The sequence below is a fragment of the Ictalurus punctatus genome, chromosome 21, assembly GCF_001660625.3.
Source record: "Ictalurus punctatus breed USDA103 chromosome 21, Coco_2.0, whole genome shotgun sequence".
Classification (NCBI taxonomy): Eukaryota; Metazoa; Chordata; class Actinopteri; order Siluriformes; family Ictaluridae; genus Ictalurus; species Ictalurus punctatus.
The window spans coordinates 7,627,501-7,649,596 of NC_030436.2; the positions used below are offsets into that span (position 1 = coordinate 7,627,501).

Sequence of the window (22,096 nt, forward strand, 5' to 3'; positions counted from 1 at the left end):
ACATTGGGTTCCACTCTTCTCGGACAAGAACAGGAATCCGAGAATGACACGGGCACAGACTTGGATTGGTTGAATGTGTTCCGAGATGCTTTTCTGCTCACCACGATTGTAAAGAGTGATGGTGTTACTATATCCTTCCTGGCAGATTAAACCAATCTGGACACTTTCCATTCCTACCCACAGAACTGCTGCTCACTCAATGTTTTTGTTTTTAGCAATATTCTAAAGTATTTTAGTTTCTGAAATAATCCAGCCCATCTGGTACCCACAACCATACCACGATAAAGTCCCCCTTTTCCTGCACTCTGATCTGAACATTAACGGAAGCTCTTGCCTTGTATCTGCATCATTTTTATTTATTATTATTATTATTATTTTTTTCATTCGGCTGTTGCCACATGATTGGTTGACTGGATAACGACATAATTGAGTGGTGTTCCTATTAAAGTGGACAGGGAGTGTATATTCAGAGTAACCACAGTCTCATCATCCAGACCAGTGGTACAGCATTCGGCCTGTGAATACTTTTCGTTCATATTTTTTTTGTTTGTTTTGTTAATCGTTTTGACCACGTTGTTTTGAGAACAGTTCAGAATGACACTTCCGTAACAGATGGTTGTTTGGAGTTCTATTTTGTGAAGAGCACGGAGAGCTACGACAGAGATTTTGGAATACAGAGTTCAATATTTGCACTAACACAATGTGATGTGCATGGTTTTAATAAAACAACTTTTCTCTCCTCGACACGTTGCCTTTATTTCCTTTCGTTTGGTTCGTAAATGCTCCGATTAGAATGAGGCATCCGGCATGGGTGATGCACTCCAGATAAAACCGTCAGTCCAGCACTCATGCCTTAACTCTATTGGCAAATGCGGCAACGGCTCAACGGTTAAACTTTCTGCACTAATGACTGCAATGTTGTCAATTTGAATCCCACTATTGGGCCTTGAAACAAAACCCTTAACAAATCAGCTTTGGATGTGGTTGATGCCTCATACATACATTCATACATGCTTGTGGTGTGATGCAGCGCCCACAGTGCGGTGTTAGTGTTACTACAACGGCACGTTCTAAAGTGTTTTATTCCTCTTATACTACAGCAATTTGTCTGCGCTTTATCATGTCGTGCTTTTTATCCATTTATAGTTACATCTCATGTTGAATGTCTGTGTTGTGAATGATGTCGCAGAAGCATCGCATCTATAACATTTAGCATTCTCTATTGATGTTAAATCACGCAAATAAAGGCCACTTGTCATGCTTCCGAGAAACTGCAAAGCCTTCTGTCCTGGGGGGGGAGGAACAGATTTACTTCTCTCACAAAGCGCTGAAACTGAAGACGCGTGCTAAATGCTAAAATAAAACAAGAAAAGAAAATTGGACCGTATCAACAATTACACATTAAAAAAAAAAAAAAATTGATTCAGTTTATGTGGGGTGTTCCACCGTACAAGTCTGTGTGTAATTTGTTACTATAGAAGCGATAATGTATTAGAAGAATGAAATAGAAAATGAATTCTTGTCAGCGAGAACCAGGGATTCAGCAGCGCTCTGGTTTAAAGAGGAATATGGACGTTATCAGTATAGGGTCAGTGTCGTGTTTAGTCATGGACACAAGATGGCAGTCCTTAACATACATACAATACTTGTGAGCATTGTTTGCTATCTTACAGACCTTAATTCTGTAATATAATCCTGTATACAAACATGCCCAGATGCTGTTAATCCATAATAATCCATAATAATAATAATAAGGCTCTGGCGCTCTCAAGGTGTTAGCCAACAGAAACAACCAGAGGGGAGAACAGTCTCATGCAGTGTCTCCAGCCAGCTTTTGTTGCAGTTATTGCCATTGCATTGGTGTTGTTGGATGTGACTAGGACAATGTTCTCTGCTGACGTGATAAAAAATAAATACATTTGGTTCTCACCAATACTCACAAAAAAAACCCCAGCAAAACCAAGTTGCTACATGAATGTATGCACAAGTACGCATACAGACACACACACATACGTGTGTGCATGCATAACTCAACTCCATATGCGATTTCTCTGTTTGTTTCCCCCAACTACTTCCCATGAATAATACCATTAAGTTTAGAGGTTTTAGTTCTCATTTGAATATTGTAGTTTGTTAGTGGTAATATGTTGGAAGAACCAATATAATCAATCATCCGAGATACGTCTGAAGCCGGTAGTTCTTCTCTGGAGCTACTGTACGAGGCTAGTAACAAGTAAGGGATGTTTACATCCAGCATCATGCAAACTGGAAGCACACGCTTGCCACAGAGTAAATTCATTCAATGATGCCATTTTCATATAATCATCCAGATCACTTCTGGATTACTGATCTGGCTCTGGGTTACTGATCGGAAGGTCGGGGGTTCAAGCCCCAGCTTGCTGTTGCAGCTGCCACTGTTGGGCCCTTGAGCAAGGCCCTTAACCCTCTCTGCTCCAGGGGCGCTGTATCATGACTGACCCTGCACTCTGACCACAACTTCCTGACATGTTTGGGTATGCGAAGAAAAGAATTTCACTGTGCTGTAATGTATATGTGATTAATAAAGACTCATTATATTTATCCAGATCACTTCTAATGTACACTTGAAACTTTGGACTACATCCCAAAGGTTTGTGGACATCTGACCATCGCTCCCATGTGTAGGCCTTCATCAAACTGTTGCAGAGCACACGTTTGTTTAGGATATCTTTGTATGCTGTAGCATTACCGTTTTCCTTCACTGGAACTAAGAGGAACTAATCTGTTCCAACAAAGCGAGGTCCATGAAGACATGGTTTGCGAAGGTTGGAATGGAAGAACTCGATTGTCCTGCACCAAGCCCTGATCTCAACCCCATCGAATAACTTTGGGATGAAATGGAACACAGACTGCACCCCCAGGCCTCCGCAACTGACATCAGTGCCTGACCTCATTAACGCTCTTGTGGCTGAATGGGCAAATCCTCACAGCCACGCTCCAAAATCTAGTAGAAAGCCTACGCAAAAGAGTAGGGTCTACATCTGGTAATGTTCATGGTTCTGGAATGGGCACACACTGGTGTGATGGGCAGGTGTCCACTTACATTTGGACATAGAGTGTACCTCAGTGACATCTCAGTTACTGAGGAATTCGACTCAATGTGTGTGTGATGATGATTTCATTCAGTTTGCGCTTTAATTTATAATAAACAAAACGAAAATAAACAAGAACTCTATTCTGCTGCGGAAGTCCTGTTGATCCATCCTTCTCTGCATTGTTCTCTTGAATGGAAGTTCTCTGAACTTGCTACCCTTCAAAGAAATGTTGGTGTACTCTGTTCATGAATCTATGTCAACGATCTAAGGAATGCATCTGCAAATATTCCATCACGTTTACTCCGAAACTGTCGTACTCGTCATGTGAGGAATTGCAGACATGCTGTTGAATCAAGCGTTTCCAAATGCTGAAAGGGAAATCTTGACACCCTCACCCCGAGATGTTGTCTATATGCGTCTGGCACAGAAAGGTCCGCTGTAAGCGGTTCCTGAAGCATGTCAGATGATCAGTGACACAGAATCAATTCTTATCAAGGGCAGTGCTCTATAAAGCTGTGCGATTTAGGCCGAATATCTGAGGTTAGGGTGGCTGATTCATGGTTCTGCTGTGAGCGAATGCGAGAACCATCACACCACCCTGCCACTGATGATTTTCCTGGAGCAGCACACCCCGTCATGTTTTATTCCTTACCTAACATCATAAATAACTTCCCTAATGGTGCTTTGCCACCATACCCTTAAGTTTGTTCTAAGTTCCTGTGTGTTTTGGGGGTAATGACCTGGCCCGACATTCACTTGCCATGCAAGAACGTTGTAAATGGCAGCACTGTATGTAAAACATAGCTGTTTTAGCAGGGGTTTTTTTGGTTAAGGTTCTTGCTGCAAGGTCAAGTTCCACTGGTTGGACCTGAGCACTCTTCAGACTTCCTCCTGCTCCTGTGCGTGCATGAGCTGGTTCCACTGGCAACCCTGCATATAATTGCTCTCCCACTTCCACCATATTGTACATGTTGATCATGAGTTCCTCTTTTCTTGAACATCATTTCCTTTCCATTGCTCTGTTTACAGGTTAAACTTCATCATATCTGTCCATGATGTCCATGGTCCTAGATCTCGATAGGCTTTTACAAAACTGTACACTGTTTTGTTGTTGTTGTTGAGGATTACCAAAGGGTTGGCATCTTGTGGTAAAGCCTCTGAGATCTTGTAGGTGTCTTCATTTATTTATGGTAAATATATGCTACTCTTTGATCATGTACTTTTTCTCTTGGAGCAGCAAAATCTTTAGCCATGAAATCATTCACAATTAGAACAACGTTTGGTTTCTTCTCTGTGAATAAACTCACCAGCCGAGAAACCGAAACAAATCTGAAAAAAATAAATGGCCCATTAAAATTGCTGGATTGTATAACAAGGCTGTAACTCCCTTTCTGGAGTTTTCTGTACTTCAGCTTCAGTGTTGTACTTTTATTTCACATTTAGTTTCAAGTCAAATCTTGTTCCTGTTAAACAAAACTTATGGAACACATTACCATTGATGAGAGGAAACGAGGAAACCAGGACCTACTTCTAGAGCTGATAGCTGACAGGTGTATACTGGCTCTAGGGGAAGTTGATGCAACTCCTCAGATGAATCAGCTGATGATGAGTCCATACAGCCAGGTCATGAGTGTAGACACTTAGTGAGCACCCTGAGGAGATTGACACACAGATTAGCTCAAAGAGGTGGGGCACTATGAGCAAATCCTTTTGGGCATTTGTTACTGTTGTGCCGAGCCAACTGATGTGTCACCGGTATGCTGGAAAAAGACAATGTCCCAATTCTTAAAGAATCGACGTGACGGTAAATGCGACCGTGCGGCTGAATACTGTTTATTTGTCACACTGAAACATTATCTGTATGACTGTCTTAGTGGTTATATCTCAGCTATCAGTTTGCCCACATACTTGCTTTAATAAGATATACACATTGATGTCTCGGGTGAATCCGTTGCTTTGTCAAACGTCAAAGCAAAACGCTGCAAACAGATGTTGTATGACAGTGGGTGTGGTGCGTGTTCTTGTTTGCAGGGAACTCTGATGCAATGCTTAATCGTCCGAGTGACTAATGCCGATCATGTTCTAGCTGAAAATATCCAGAAAATTCTATAAACTCTTAACAAAAAAAAAAAAAAAAAAATGTTAAAGTGTACCCTTCATGTTACAAAGACTTATCACTGGGGTGGTACAGAGCTTTCATAACCTTGGTTAGTGGGCCTAGAGCAGGGTTACCCAACTTCAGTCCTGGAAGACCTTAGTCCAGCACAGTTTGGTGGTTTCATTGCTCAAATTCAAGTCAGTACTGGGTTTAGAAGGTATGTTAGGGCTGAGAAATGATCAAATTGTGCAGGATTCCCAACTGTTACATAGATATTGTGTACCTTTTAAAACCAGTTTAAGATTCAGACTATAGAACTGCTGTTGTACATTTGTACCATGGAGAGTTCTTTGGTTTGTCTCTCTGGAAGAATCCTATAACAGATTCCAAAAACAACCCCCTAGAAAGCTAACGGTTATTCATCAGAGCATTTCCAAGAAACCCTTTTCCGAAGGTTGTTAGCATGACATTGGATACAGTGGGTATAAACACACCAGTTGTTTTTATTTATTTATTTTTACTACAACTGTTGGTGACATGGTGGTGAAATGGGTAGCCTCACAGCTCCAGGGTCCCAGATTCAATCCTGAGCTTGGGTTGCTTTATTATATGTTCCCTCTGTGTCCATGCGAGATTCCTCTGGGTTCTCCAGTTTTCTCCAACCTTTTAAAAACACGCTGGTAAGAGTTCAACGCTAAATTTTTAGAAGAAGAAGAAGAAGCCATTATTTGCTACATATACAGTACAATTAAATTATTTTCTTCACAAATCCCTGCTTGTTAGAAGGGCATCCCATTCAGGGTGTATTCCTACCCTGCGCTAGGGTTCCCGGGATTGGCTCCGGATCCACTGCACACCTTGGCTGCGTCTGAATATGCCTACTACTGTACCATAGACAGGCGAAAAGCAGTATCTTGAAGGAGTAGTATGTCCGAATTCTCACTATTCATAAAACAGTAGGCGAGAAATACCCGGATGATCTTCTGCTTCCACCAAGACACCAGCTGCTGGACACTGCGCTATCCCATGAGGCAACTGGACTGGCGTGGAAGAGCTGTCAGAATAAAAAATGGTGGAAGGTTGCATGTCACATGACAAGTAGTACATCCGGTATGTACTGTATCAATGGTTGAGCAGTAGGTACTGTCACAGTATGTGCTTTTGAACGTAGCCCTTGACTATGACAAAGCAGTTACTGAAGAAGATGATGATGATGAGGATGAAGATGAAATGTGTGTAGGGACTAGTCTTGAATATTTGGCTGTACCCCCGTTTTAATAGAAATTACTCACCAATATTTATGAAGTCAGTTTTTTTTTTATTTTTTTTTTTAATTTTTATTAAGACAAAATGTATGATAACTGCAAGCAGATCTGGACTCAAACTACTTTTCAAGCTAGAGCTTTGAGAAATCAAGTCTGGGTCAGAAATAAAAGTGCTGAAATGTCAAAATGGTAGCACAAGCGGTAACGTCACGACCATTCACCATTAATACCGTTCAGGTGTCTTTCACAGGCCTGAGGTAAACTGCTCATTAGCCAGAGGGAATGAATGAAGTGGCGTCATTGTGGTTTAGAGTGCGCATGCGTGAGAGGAAAGAGCCTGGGCTGCAGGACAGGGAAGAGTTCAGACGCTGCTCGGCAGTGCAACACACGGACGCTTCAAGCAAGAAAACTAAACGACTAAAAGACGTTTCACCGACAGCCAGACCAGACAACACAACATGCCCGCGACGGAGAAAGACCTGGCCGAGGACGCGCCGTGGAAGAAGATCCAGCAGAACACGTTCACGCGCTGGTGCAACGAGCACCTTAAGTGCGTGAACAAGCGGATAGCCGACCTGCAGATGGACCTGAACGACGGGCTGCGGCTCATCGCCTTGCTCGAGGTGCTCAGCCAGAAGAAAATGTACCGGAAATATCACGCCAGGCCCACCTTTCGCCAGATGAAGCTCGAGAACGTCTCCGTGGCGCTCGAGTTTCTGGACCGCGAGAACATTCGCCTCGTCTCCATAGGTAACGTCACCTACACCGGCTCGCGCCTAGTTCTTCCATTTAACGCGCACGCGCCCCTTTTACACCTGACCTGCATGTCCGAATGACTCGAAAACACATCTGATAGTTCTGTAGTGAAGAAAACCAGTTTTAAACTACTTTATTACAATAAAATACTCATCTAAAATGTAGATGTTGGACATAGTTGAGCTTGTTTTAGAAAAAAGAAAATGAAGTCTAGTCAAGCTACAACTGATCAGAAGTGTTTTAAAATCAACATTTATGAGGATACTTTTATAAACATGGACACTCCTAGTCTCATTCATAGATGGATAGATAGTAGCACAAATTTCAATAATTCAACTATTTAAAAGTAGATGATGACAGAAGGCTGAATAAAACTGATTCACTTCTACAAACACAGACACCTCCCTGTCCACGCCTAGTCTGTTTAGATAAAAATGCATGCCTCCTTCCCAATACCTAGGCTGTGTATCTTGAGGATTAAAATGGTGCAAATTTTAATCCTCTGTTTAACTTTTAGAATGTAGAATTTGACAGGAAAATGTGAAATCTTCCAGAAAATGAAGTCAAGCTACAACTGTTTGAAATATCAACATTTTAAAAAGAAAATACTGCTGTAAACATGGACACTGCCCTTACCTAGTCTGTTTATATAGGAGGTTAAAATACTGCCAACTTCAAGAATTCAACTATCAAAAAGCAAAATTTGACCCACATATTCAAGTTTAAAACAAAAACAAAACTTGTTTAGGAATTTGTGAAGTCAACATTTAAACAGGAGTTCTTGCATAAATTGCACACCTCCGTTCTAGTACCTAGTTTATTTATGTTGAGGATTAAAATTTGTGCAAATTTGAATCCCCTATGTAACTTTTAGAATGTAGAATTTGATAGGAAAATGTGAAATCTTCCAGAAAATGAAGTCAAGCTACAACTGTCTGAATTATCAACATTTAAAAGAAAATACTTCTGTAAACATGGGCACCGCCCTGCCCATAGTTGGTCTGTTTATATCGGAGGTAAAAATGCTGCCAATTTCAAGAAATCAGCTGTTTAAAAAGCAAAATTTGACCCACATATTTAAGTTTAAACAAATAAAACAAATTTTAGTAGTGGTTGAAAAATCCTAAATTTAAACGGGAATTCTTGCATTAAATTCATGCCTCCTTTTGTAGTTGAGGATTAAAGTGGTGTAAATATTAATTCTCTATGGAATTTTCAGAATGTAGAATTTGACAAAAAATGTAGAATTTAAGAGAGAAGGATGTCGCATCAAGCTCCAACTGACTAGAGATGGTTGGAATTTTACTATGAAAGGGAACTCTTTATAAAAATGTATACCTTGCTCTTCACAGCTAGTGGTTTTGTATAGGAGAATAAAATGTTAGAAATTTCAGCTTTTAATACGCTTGTATGAAAGAACCAGAATTTGATAAATATGACTGGAGGTCCTGCAAGAACTGGAGAGTGGTGACCTGGAATGTCGATTTTAACTTATTTTTTTTTTTTTTTTGGGTAAATCAGTGGAGGTTAAAATGGCATTAATTTAAACTTTTCAACTTTGAAGATTCTTACAGAAGACTGTCTCTAAGAAATAATGCACACTTTGTGAGAAAAGTTATTCTGAGTCCAGAAATCCCTGATTGTTGTGGTGGTTTAAACATGAGCCTGCTTGTACTCCTTTTCTAAATCATTAACTGCAACCCATCCCAGAAGATAATCTGTATGTTCAACTGCCTCACCTAGATAAAGCCCGGTATCTATTATCTCCCAGTGATTGATTTTTTTGAGCACCAACCTTTGCTTCCTCCTCAGCATTTTAGACTTCATTGATTTAAAAGATGCATTGACCTCCTTATTGGTGAGTTATATAGAGATTCTGGCATCACAGTATGCCGTGGTAAGAAAATCCGAAATGTGTCGTAATCATGCTGATAATATAACAATGTCTCCTCCTTGCTACACTCTTATCACCAACATTACGTCATTGAGAGGTGGGCGTCTCCTTAAGTATGTCACTCCTTGACCTTCTGTATTGATCTGATAAACAGTTGAAGACTAGGAATGAGATTCAAAATCAGAGTTTGAAAGTTCTTAAATATTCTTAACCAGATACTTAATACTGCAGCTTTTTTTTTTTTTAATGCCATGTTTGAAAATCTTGATCCTGGCTTTATACCATATGTTTAAGTTTAGCCTAACTAGTCATCAGAATGATGATTTTGGTACGTTCCTAGACGAGGTAAATGTGGGTAAACTTTGCCATGTCATCATTTTCAGCATGAGGCTGAAATCATTTTTCATGAGCATGTTTGGGGCTTGAAAGGCTGAACCGCTGCTACAGTTTATAGGGAGAACATGCTGGAGGAGGATAATCCATCTGGACAGTGTGCTTTATGCTCGGCATGGGCATGAACACGCTTCTGTTTTACTGAATTGAATGCTTTGTGAGCACTTTTTCTTCAAGCCTTGCCAGCATTGTACCTGTGTGAGCTTGAAATTTCTCCACTTGTTTAGATGACAGCTTGCTTTGTCAACATGGCAGCTGTTCTGCTCCATGGTTTTATATTAATCCTCCAATAGATTTAAAAAAAAAGAAGAAAAAAGGTCTATGTATGCCCAGTTTATATCCCTTTGGCAGCCTAAATTCCTTTTTCAGTGTTACGCCGTTATGCTTAATCTCCATGAATGTTTTGATGCAGATAATGCGATAAATTGTACGCCAGTTTTGTATTCATTTAATTCCTCAACAGCACCTATTCTCCTGTATTCCCCTAGTAGTCCTCTTTTCTGCTTAGTTTACACCACCTGTTTACTCAGGAAGTAGATGAATGTCCTCCATAGCTTGCAGTTTACACAGTTGTGTCCTGAGTGATGGTGTCTTCCTGTTCAGAAGTCCATGTGTTTACGCTGGCTTTGATGGCCATCTATAGATTGATGTTTGGAAAGAGTGACTGTTGACCGGATCAGTAGCAAATGGACCTGTTTGCATGTTCGTGTTCATATGTGGTTACACAACTTTTTTTTTTTTTTTTTTTTTTTTTTTTTTTTTTTTAAAAAGTTAACGATCAGTATCCGAAGTGGCAGTTGTGCATCTTGAGTAGACGTGAAGTGTTCAGAAAGTGTGTCCAATGTAGGCCACATTCCCATCAAGCATGGTCTCTTGAATGTAAACATGGTAAGTGGGGTTACTTTTATTTTTTTATTTTTTTTTTTAAAAAGTGTCGGTGGATTATCATGACTCAAGTCCCATTAGAATAGCTACAAGGATGTAAAAGTCCTCAAATCACCCTTTTTAAAAAAAAAATTTTTAATTTTATTTTTTTAAATGTATCTTTCCTCTCTCTCCTCTTGACAGGTAATGGAAGAAGACAGTAGCATGTGTGGTTATTACTTCTCAGATTGCATGAGATCTCAAAATATTTCCTGATTTGTGTTAAAACGCTCTCCATGTCAGGTTGTATGTTGATCCTCCAATGATAGACCTGCTATTAAAAATGATTACTAAAACTTGTAGTCGAGTGTTGTAGCAACAATCAAATGAAACTTCTGATGGTGCTAAAGAAAGATTGCTGCAAACTAAAGTAAGGTTCTTGCCACCGTTTGTCAGAAGGCTTTTCAAGCATGGAGTTGAAGGCTAGGGATTTATTTTCTTTAAGTGCTTTTTTTTTATTTTATTTATTTATTTATTTAAAAATAAATATATAAAATATATTTATATAATTATTTTCGCTTTGTAACTAACAGGGCATCTAGCTGAGGAATGTTGAAGGCCTGCATTTGTTTTACCCCAAAGCATACAGTGACCGATGATGCATTGTTTCTCACTTTCCCCATCTCAATGGTCTCGCTTTACCACGTCTTCAGTTGTGGCTTAGTGTCTGACTTGAATATTTCATCAATCCTATTCCAATATAATCATAGTGTGGACTTGAAGTATCCTAAAATAGCTCTAGCGGTCTCCTTGACGTTTTTGAGGTTGCCTATGGTTGGGAGCAGAACTTGCAATTTCCTAACCCTTCATTCAAGTACATGAATCGCTGAAAGAACTGGGCAAAATCCATTGTTTTCATGAATAATAATCCGAAGGTGCTGTTGCTTGGAGGATATATGGCTGTATGACATCACTTATCACTAAGTGCCTTTCCATCTGCGCTTTTTTTTTCGTCCCCCCCCCCCCGACATGGTCACTTGAAGTTCAGCTCTCGGTCCATGGAGTTCATTCTAAAGCCACAGCCCGAACAGCGGTTTGCTTTACTGTTAAGTTTTTTTATTTTTTTTATTTTTTTTTATTTATTTTTTTTTTCTCCCCCATAGCTCTGTCTACTCTCTCAATAAAGAACGATGTGTTTTGTATCTTTTCGGAGAAAGTCTGTAATCTGCACGTCTAAAAAGCAACCACCGCTGTCCTGGTAGCAGTCCATAAATTCCACCAGCAGAGCAGAGTGCACGGCAGTTGTCCAGCGAGGAGCCGTGAACTCGTGTCTACCGAAGTCACTGCAGCGATCCGGCCTATCGCGTAGAAAAAGAAAACCTCTCCGGCGTGCAGCTCTGCAGTGGCTCGTTCAAGCAGCTTGAGCTTGGAAGCCGTTGAAAGCCTCCTCGCATCCTCCGAGCTCGGCCTAAACAAATCTTTCTCTAGAAAGCGCGGTCATGCCCATGGAATTTACTGGTGTTTTAGGGCCTTTAATCACGATGACGACCGCAAGCCGCCACAGGCCTCCCTTGCAGATCCAGCTCCAGCAGGACTTCAATAAATCAGCCCATGCCAAAGTCTAATCTCTAGAGAATAAGCCCAGAGAGGAGGACCGGAGGTTCTGTGATTACTGCTGCTTTCTTAGTTTGAAGGTTCACGAGTTTGAGCTTTTTTTTTTTTTTTTTTTGCGTGGTCACGGAGAGGTGCTGCTCTACGTGCGTCAATGTTCCTGTCTTTTATATATTTCTGAGCTGTGTGCTTTTGCAGGTATGAGTGTGAGAAATGCTGAATGGATCCATATTCACTGTCATTGTATTGAAAGCCAGGCGCTTAAAGTTTAAAGCTGCCATGTGGTAAAGCAAATGAAAGCCATGTCAAAGTGCTCATGGCAGCTCCTGTATTAAATATAGCGTAACATACCAAGACCAATACAGCTGAACAGTTAAAATGTCAGTTAGTTGAATGTGCCGCTTTGTTGATCTTTATAAGCCACTTTTTCATCTCGAGTGCTTTACCTGGAATCGAACATTATGCAAAGTACTTGTGATAAAGCACTTTAAGGAAATTATCTACAATGAGCTGTTATGTTGTGGTGGTGATCTCTTGTGTGTGGGGTGTCCCCACCCCCACCCCGTCAATGTTAAGGCAAAGAACGCAGGTTGTCATATTACTAAAACTGTAAAGTGCTCAGTTCTCTATCCTGAAGACTTTCGCATGTAAGAAACCTTTACCCCTGACTGTTTCAAAACACTGACACTAGAGACTCCTTCCATAAATAAATGTCTCTTTGCAGAAAACTTCACCATATCAACTATTACCCTTTTTTCCCCTAGTTAAATAACACTTGTTTAACTACTGGGTTTATATTATGTATCGCGTCTGTCCTTTGAATGAGACATTGTAGAAACAACTAGGAGCACATTAATGCGATGTCATTTATGCCCCGTTCTATTTTCAGAGCTGCTGTTAATTTTCTATGAACTTGATCAACATTCTCTGACCAATCAGATTCAACATTCCAATCGCACTATGGTACAAGATGAAATAAAATACAAACTCAAGAGCTATGATCAGGCCAAGTTAAACAATACCCTTCTGTTTTTGTTAGGCCAAGCGTTCTACAATGAAAGCATACATGTATCTTGCACTTTTAAAAATGATTAAAAAAAAAGTCATGATCAGCGTTTGAATAATATAACATTGCGTAAGGCTCATGCTGAGGGTGGTGTTATCATCTTCGCTTATTAAACATGACATCTGGGCTTCTCGTTCAGTTCCATGTCTCCATTACCAAGTGGTAGTCGTTCCTCCTCCATGGAGCTGTCTGTGGAAGTGTCAGGCTTTGGTCCAATCTGTGACTGAAGTGGTTTCCTGAGTTCCTCTTGATTCCTTGAGATGACATGTTGCTCAATAAGGGATTTCCCTACAAGTTTTAGTATTGTACTGCTGTCCTCCTCCACTTCCGCTCACTCTACTTCGAACTCCATTGCTTCAGGTGACCTGATGCTTCTGGATTCTTCACCTCCTTAGTTTCAGACTTCTGCAGAGACCAGATGTCTTGAGAAGCTGTAATTGCTATCCAAAGTTAGTTCAGTGAGGCAGCTTGAGTCCAGCTTGTATTAATGAGTATCAGTAGTTCTCATTTCAGCTTGATTGTTCCTGCACGATCTTGGACTGCTGCGATACCCAGTGACACTTACTGGGGTTATTGAAGATTATCATTTAACTCTTGAATTAACTCTTTAAATGAGATTTGAGATCTTACTCAAGGTTTAGTTTCTTGTTTAGCTTTTACGTTTTGCTTCCCCCAACCCTCCAATTTGGTCACCTGACAATTCCCAGCCACCTTTACCCTACAATATGACCACCCACAACCTACCACCTGGGGTAGGTGAAGGCTGACACATGATGCCAGACAACAGCATTTTTTTTTTTTTTCAAACTGCTGTGCATGCTTGCTGGTATAACAACTCCGACTAAATTGCAATTCTGCCCTCTTCCGCACACATGAGCTGAGACGCCTGCATTTAGCTGGTGTCATTGTGATTGACCAGGGCAAGAGTACAGTGTAACATCTTCCACCCAAAGAGCATGACCTTGTGGCCAGTGGGTAGCTGTGGCATTATCAGGTTTTCATCTCCTGATAAAGGTGTGAAGGCTTTTCTGTTTCAATGGAGAGCATCAGAGAACTTTTTATTTATTTTTTAAAAAATTTTATTTAAAAATTATTATTTGAATACGAGTCGAACATGTGCCATATCTTCAAAAGTGAAACTCTTCTATCTGGGTTTTAAAATGTTATTTTATTTTTTAAAAATTATTTAAATTTATCTTTAAACCACTCAGTCCCAAAGTGGAGGGCAAAGTGGCTTAGTGTTTAACATGCTTGCCTTGCACCTTGGGGGTTGGGGGTTTGAATCCCACCACTGTAGTTTGCATGTTCTCCCTGTACATCAGGGGTTTCGTCTGGGTACTCTGGTTTCCTCCTCCCAGTCCAAAGACATGCTGTGTAGGCTGATTTGGTGTTATCAGATTGTCCTTAGTATGTGAAGGTGCGTGCGATTGATCCCTGCGATGGGTTGGCACCCTGTTCATGGCGTTCTTCCGTCCCCTTGTGCCCGGAGTTCCTTGGGATAGGCTCCAGACTCTTCCATGACCTTATGTGTAGGATAAGCAGTGTGGAAAATGGATGGATGGAATCCCAATAAAGTGGCCACTTAAAATTTGTAACGGAGAAGGTAGTAACACGACCAATGACCTACACCATTGTTCACCAGCCCTCTTCCTTGCCATCTACCTTCTTGCAGGTTTAATCTCTGACCAAAATCCAATTCTAGTTTCAGTTGATCAAGAACTACTTAAGGCAATTATGGTCAAGTGGTCAAATTCTGGTAGGAGCTGAAGTCTGCAGGAAGGTAGATCTCCAGGAACAGCGTTGGCGAACGCTGTCCTACACAAACTAGCTACTGCGTCGATCTCGATCTTTAGCATGAAACCTAATGAAGTTCAACAATCCTCTCCATGGCTTTAGATTTCGTCATTTTTAGGCGATCTGTTGGGTGTTGAATGGTTAATCAAGAACAGTAATTCGCGAGCAAGAGAAAAAATCTTTCAATGTATTAACCGTTGGGTAACTGTGAATAAGGAACGACTCCTGTTTTTCCACATTTCTTCCAAAATGTTGAGGAAATCCGACTGTATGTGGTGACTGATCAAATGTGAAGCCTTAACACGCCATCCAAGTTCTTGATCCAAAGCATTTGAGAGCATGCTATAATTCAGGGCAGAGATGAAATGGCTTTTTCGCCAAATGTTTGTCTTAAGGCCAGTTTGATGAAGTTGTGTAGGAGCCAAAGCTGTCTTGAGGAACAGGGATATGATTTAAGATACCCAGAATTACAGCAGTATGTTTTGTCTGTTCTAAGGCTCTTGGTCGACTGCATGGATTTAGATCTTTATTTCTTTTTGCAAGTGAACATAGCTTTTCAAATGGGCAGGTTTGGACCATGTAAAGATTTTTTTTTTTTTTTAGCCACAGTTCTATTTTACTGAACATTACATGACCGATGCATGTGAACAAGTTTGATGCTTGGGGTCTTCCATGTGAGCAAACTTTGAAATGTTTTTGTCCTGGCCAAAATGCAAATCACAGGTTCATATTAATGCACTCGTTTTAATGTTATGGTTTCTATAGTAACAGCTGACAGGGACTTAACATCTTATGGAAGGAGTCTCCAGTGTAGTGGTTTTCATTTAAAAAAAAAACAAACAAACAAAAAAAATTTTCCCTCTCTCCTCCATGGGAAAGTCTTCAGGACAGAGGACTTCGCTATTTCCAGTTTCTTTAACATGACCAGGTGTGATGACGGGAACTACATGTTGACGACTCGCACATTCACTATTGTTAAATGTAACTATAAATGGATAAGAGCATGATGCCATTCATTCATTGCTTCCAGGAATAATAAATAATCCACTTTGAGTGGTGATTATTTGTTGGTGGTTTGATTAGAGCACAACTGTAGTGGTTTTTATTCTCCTTTTCCTCATCCCCTTTTTTTAATTTTTTTGCCATAAGTAATGGCACCCATGTACAGCAAAACTAAAGGTTAGAAAGTAGGCTAATTTTGTTATAGTCCAGTTTTTCTGTTTTAACTTGTGACTTTTTGTTTAACAGGAATATTTGGCAACAGCCAGTCTAAACGAGGGTTTGGGGCGGGGAAGCTGAGCTTTCACTTTGCTGATTTGAGTTGAAACGTTATTCTGTGAAATGTGTAAAACCTTTACACCAGGATGGCTGCAACTCGGAGCGTAGCATTTTAGAGCTTGCGGATGTTTTGGTCGATTTTCGGTTTGTTAAAAGCAGGAAAATAAATTGTAGGCCGGTGACACTCCAAGGGTAGACTTCGACACTCCTCACTTAAATGATGAGCTAAGTTTATCGGTTCTCATCAAAGCATTGTGTGTGAACCTGAATTACCAGATGTTCTGTGGGTGAAGGAAAAATTTCCGGTCTGTTAAAGTATTATCAGAAGGTGTTAAACGGAGTGTTTTTGTCTCGCACTGTACTGCACCGTTATGGAGTACCGTTTCTAACTTTTCATTAGAGAAAAATGAAGAAATAAATACGTGCAATATATATACTTACAACCTCATGCCTCAACTTTTTATTTTATTTTTTTGGTCTACTTTCTAATTTGACCCTGGTTTTGTACCGGAAACCCCCATCACTTCTTAAAACCTGTCTTACTGGCTCTTCGTGTGTCTGGCAATACTTGTCCACCCTTGTTTGTCCTATGATCGGCATGCGCACACAAGCAGGAAACCATGTCGGGTTTTTATCTTCTCTCCTAGGAGGCTGTTGTCTTCAGTGCTCTGGAATTCTCATTAAAGGAAACTCCTGCATCCACAACCTGCCACTTTTTAAGAAACTTTACTCCCTCTGTATGCATCTCCAGGGTGACATCACTGGCTTCAAAACCAACTTGTTCTTTTCGTTTCATGTTCAAACCATAACGTATGAGACCTGCTGTTTTTATACACATTTATTTGAAAAATTTATGCTCCATGTGTTCTGCATCAAAAGAACCCTTCAGACATCCTTCGCTCGGGATCCCTTTTTCGCATCCTCAGTGGATGTTATGATCCATCCTTCTCGTTGTGTGACAGAGCAGTACGAGTGGAAAAGATGGGCTACACCTGATTTGGCTGTAAACCCACCACAGGAAGCATCATGCAGGGCATGGTTGTAGGAAGGAAGTTCATTCCGTGTGAAACCTGGCAATGTGGAAACTCGTGTCCTAACTCACTATGTAGATTTTGTTAGAATGGAACCCAAGAGATCAGCCTCTGCCCTGGAAAATGAGGGCCTTTCATTGTAACCCAAACCTGTGTGGCATTTACAAAAGTTGTAATCTCTGGGCTTTGAGGTTGGATTGAAACAAACCTTGCATTCTCTCTCCCCCCACCTCACCATGTTGGAATGTCAGTTTTCTACCTCTACAGAATGAGGACGTACAACTTGGATAAGTTTGGTGTTTACTAGGGTTGCCTAGATACCGCTTTGTTTTTCAGACTGAGCACAGGTACTCCTCGATACTGATGCATACCGAAATAACCAACTTGGTGTTCAGGGCTGTCTGCAGAATTTCCTCTTTGCTCGTGAGAAGTGTAGACCCTGGCGAAAGGAAAGGAGTGTCTTGGAGCTCAGTGCTCACACATTCAAATTCTGTGCGTTCGCGTCACTGCTCCATGGCCAATACGGCTCTGAACACTCGGGTCAGCCGACTTCGCGTGCTCTAGATATTAGCGGTCTTTTATCAACAGTAGTAATGATGCCGTTTGAATGCCATAAACATGTTTTTTATCAGATTGCTAGTGTAGGAAGATGGTGCGGTTCCTTGTCTTGAGGCGTTCACAGAGCAGAGTTTATGCAGGCTGCTTCGACCTGCTTTCATTCTAAACCGTGAAATGGGTTGCTGTCATCTGTTTTAGTGCTACGACGTGCACCAAGCTTGTCGCGTAACATCATGCCATTTCTGAGCAGAGTGTATATGAGGAGTATCAGTCAGATACCCGGTAGTGTGCATCCTTAGTGTTTACAGTAGACTGTTTTTTTTATTTTGCCTCAGTTTAATCACTCCACTCCCAAAGCCTGGGTTCCACCACTTTATCACTAGCTCCCACCAACCCTCACACATTGTGTGCTATTAAGGAGAATGAAACCCTGTGAAGAGGACTGACTTGATGTGATCTAGCACTCGTGTGTCCCAAATGTCTCAATACATCGGAGAAGTGGGGTGTTTGCTTTAAAAAAAAAAAAAGTGTCTTTCAAAATATTTCATTTACATCAATTTTTTTTAAAAAAAATTCAGATAGCCTTTAAGAACACCTTTTGACAAAAGAATGTATTGAAATCAGTCTCATGGCTGGATCAGGAAGCTGTCGCAAGGTTGCGATGGACTTACCCGGAAACCTAGAACATTACACTGGCGCTTTTGCCAAACTTATTAACAAATTCAAGACGACGAAGTGTTGTGGACCAACTGAGAAGTGGACTTCCACTGACAAAGGCACAACCGACGTGATGCTGGGAAACATTAGTCCCCTGTGTGTGGAGACTTTCGGGACACCCTGTATTTCAAAACTAATTTTACCTTTTGTTCTACGGCTTGGTGTGAAAGTGCCAGCACGTGTACGCAGGTGAACCAGGTTCCTCGCGAACCCTACCAGCAGTTCACATTGGAAGCAGTCAGTTTCACGTTTGGCCCCAGTCACCATTTTACCTTTCAGTCATCTGGTGCCTTTGTTTGCTTTTCTGAGCCTCTTCCATTACCTAAAGTTGACTGCATATGCCAGACTTGGCAGGCAGAAAGTGTTTCCCCCTTTGGTCATGGTCTCCTGGGGTGGTGAACCCAACTAATAAAGAACAGCGTTCCTAGGTCAGTGCAGGAAATGCCTACCCTGTCGGCAGGGGAACCAAAGGCCACGTTGTGTCGTTTGGAGCACAGTGCTGACCTTTTGAAAAGCCTGGGTCTTTGCCACAGGCACAGGAAACTCCTGCCCTCAATCTCGCTGACATCACACGGGTGAGCTAATGTTTAGGCCTGCCCGGACCCACAGAACGCCTGTTTAATTTATAGGAGAGCTAGTTACCGGTTAATTTATGAAACTCGAACACTGATCTTTTCTCCGAGCAATTCCTTGCAAGTCACTTCAGTGTTCAATGTAATATATAATATAATGCTTCAGAGTTGCAGATGAATTGCAGACGTCGTCTCGCGTCAGACGATTTAAGGACTGCGGCATGGCTCCTCGGGCATTCTTTCACCAGCTCGGAAAAAGCAATAGGTCACGCTGCTCTTTAGACCCGTGCAGCGTGTCGGTGTAAGATTAAAGTTAATGTTTTACCTTCTCATGACATGCCATCTGTTTTAAGCCTGTGCTTGAAAGCGTTGCGTTCGATGACCTCATCCCTGCCTAGTGCTTACACAACCGTACCGCGCTCCCCGAACGTGTTTAAGCTGCAGGGCGCAAATGTTTCAAATGTTTTTGCTCTGAAGGCCTCCGATAATCAAAAGCATATCCGACTTGTCCGCGCACCTGAACGTTCTCCGAGCTTTTACGATCCGCAGCGCTGCGTGGATTAGTTCAGGCTTTTCATGACTTTCAAATGGACAGTGGCGGGATCTGAAATGGACTTTTGACCAGCAGGTTTGAGGAGGAATATCCAAATGAATTCTTTCAAATTGTTCAGACTCCACCTTTTTTGTTTTGAAGCCAATGCTTATTTAGAAACTGTAGCAAAGCTTGTATTGCCCACTGAAAGGTACCACTGGCTGTTTGAGGTACGGCTCAGACATGTCTGACAGATTAAGGAGCGCTGGGGAATTTTTATGAGAACAAGTAAAAAGTGCAAACAAAGGAACCCATAGAAACATGATCTCTCTATTTGGCACGATCGAGGAGATGGTAATAGTCTCTTGCCGTGTGAGTTTCAGCTCTATTTGTCATAAGGCTGTAACTTTTGAGATTTGCAAGTAGTTATACACTGATTCCCTGCCCCCTGTTTTATTTATTTTGGCAAGTCCCACCAGTATGACATCAGATGTACAGTCTGAAGGGTCCTCAAAGCATTTTTTAAAATTGATCAAGAAGGCAAGTTTAAACGTTGAAGTTCAACAAAAGATCACATCCTTTGTTCTCGCGTCTTTTAAACCCCCCCCATGTGTAATTGTCACGGCAGAATGAGACTTGCGGAGCATTTTTGTCTGGTCTTAATAGCTTTAGATGTTTTAAGTAGGCCTGCTTGTTTGACTTCTACATACTGTACCTCTTCTGTGTGCACTTCCAGTTTGAAAATGAAACGTACTGCTACTGGCTATCTTCAGTTTGGTGGTGAATGTTGCATTTCTTTAAAAAAAAAAAAAAAGTCAGCATTTGCGATCGAATCATTGTTCACAGTACACCAGTATGAAATGAAAGATTTAGTGCTATTAATATTTTGCATGCAGTGTATGGTGGTCATTATTGGACCGTAATTGGAAACCATTTTAATAAACTGGGAAACTAAAATGGCAATCTTTTGTTACGAGTTAATTTGTCTCTCAACTTCAAGAACACCTGTACACACCACCTCGTTCATTAAATTAACCAGTCAATCATGTGGCAGCACGGCGATGCGTAGCATCATGCCCATACAGATCAAGAACCTCGGTTTATGTTCATATCAAACTGGATAAAGGAAACCGTGGCACGGTATTTCAGAGTATTTCCGAAACTTTTGGTCTCTTCGGACTTGACGCTCACAAGACTGTAGATCAGTGGTCACTAACCCTCTTTCTTGAGCTCTGCCTTCCTGCAGGTTTCATTTCCAACCCAGAATCAAACACTCATGGTTTTTATTTGATTTAAGAACTTCTTAAGGCAGCGATTGGTGGACAGGTGGGCACGATTATGGTTGGAGCTAAAGATCTCCATGAACAGGGTTAGTGACCACTGCTGTAAAGTCACAGAATGGGAGACAGGAATGTGGACATTTATTTTGGTGGGTCGGTTGGGTTTGTAGGAACTCAGAATAGTGGTCTTGTCCCCCCCCAAACATCCACTTGATTTTATAAACTCAAGTGTCAAGCATCAAACATGAATGAATTAAGGCCCCCCCCCTTTTTTAAATCTTCCTTTAACAGCAGCAGTAGAAAGAGTTTCAGACATGCGCCTGCATAATGGCCAGATTGCTGATCATGGCCATTATCTCACATAAAGAGGAAACAAATATAGGAGACCATGAGTTATAGCAACAAGACATTTAATACTGTAGATGTTACTTCGTTGTGAATATTAAATTAACAATGATCGAATCAGAATTAAGTATTGCTGCTCATTTATTGAATGTGATGCAACATAATTTATAAATATTTCTGACATGTTCTCTGAAAAGCTTTGGGATCCCATCTGTTCCAGATCAATTGTACTGTAAGACAGGAGCAAAATCTGGGTGTAATGTATTGGTTGACGCACCTGCATCAACAAGATGCTGAAATAGGCATCTAGTACAGTGTTGAAGTTAAAACTTGGCTTTTCGGTTCGGTTTTGAAACAGAATACTATTCAAGCCCAGGTTAAGTCCCCAAGCTGGACGTGTGAAAACGTGCGGCTCATCTGATCATTTTCTGATTTACTGCTAGTTTCCCATTGTGTGTTTCTCTTGGTCTAGTTGCTCGATTATGGCTTTTTTTTTTCTTTTTTCTTTTGTACCTTTTTTAAAAATGACAGTCCAGCTTATTAGACAAAGACTTGTTCAGAGACTTCTTTCTTGGAACGTCATTGAGAACTCTGCAGCTTTCTACCCTATTTCGGACTTTTGTCCTCCTTGTACTGCCACAATGCTAGGTCTCTGAGCTCGCACAATGCTCTACACAGGAGTACTGTGTCTGCCTTAGAGACCTGGAAACCTGAGATGCAGCTTGAAGTGTTTTTCCCTCTCCTTCTTTGCAATGCCTCTAATGTACAGTTGTAATCAAAATGATTCAACCCCCGTTGCAAATCAGGTTTATTGTTAAAATGTACAGACTTTCAGCTGTTTGCAGCAAACATATCATTAATCAAAAGCGATTGAAGTAGTTAAACACCACTAATGCTTCAAGTGGTTTCCTGAAATTCAACTGAAAATGCAGCTTATGAATTCTCCAGTTTCAAAATTATCCAACCCC

General features: G+C 41.0%; 1 protein-coding gene and 1 long non-coding RNA gene across 4 annotated transcripts in view; one reads left to right on the plus strand and one right to left on the minus strand.

Moving 5' to 3' along the window:
- Positions 1–5,338: 5,338 nt before the first annotated feature.
- Positions 5,339–7,856, minus strand: LOC108254754 (uncharacterized). 2 transcript variants are annotated; one of them, XR_008393178.1, is made up of 3 exons: positions 7,830–7,856; positions 5,986–6,226; positions 5,339–5,866 (listed from the first exon to the last, which is right to left on the minus strand). It is a non-coding gene; the product is annotated as an uncharacterized LOC108254754 (long non-coding RNA). The 2 variants fall into 2 exon arrangements; XR_001809952.3 differs by lacking the exon at positions 7,830–7,856 and adding an exon at positions 6,465–6,624.
- The window catches only part of LOC108254750 (filamin-B), a 69,338-nt gene continuing 54,012 nt past the window's right edge, over positions 6,771–22,096 (plus strand). For both annotated transcript variants that reach the window (XM_017450023.3, XM_053674134.1), the window contains exon 1: positions 6,771–7,187. In XM_017450023.3, coding sequence (XP_017305512.1) covers positions 6,896–7,187 — 292 coding nt within the window. In that variant the 5' untranslated portion in view covers positions 6,771–6,895. The remainder of the gene's footprint in view (positions 7,188–22,096) is intronic.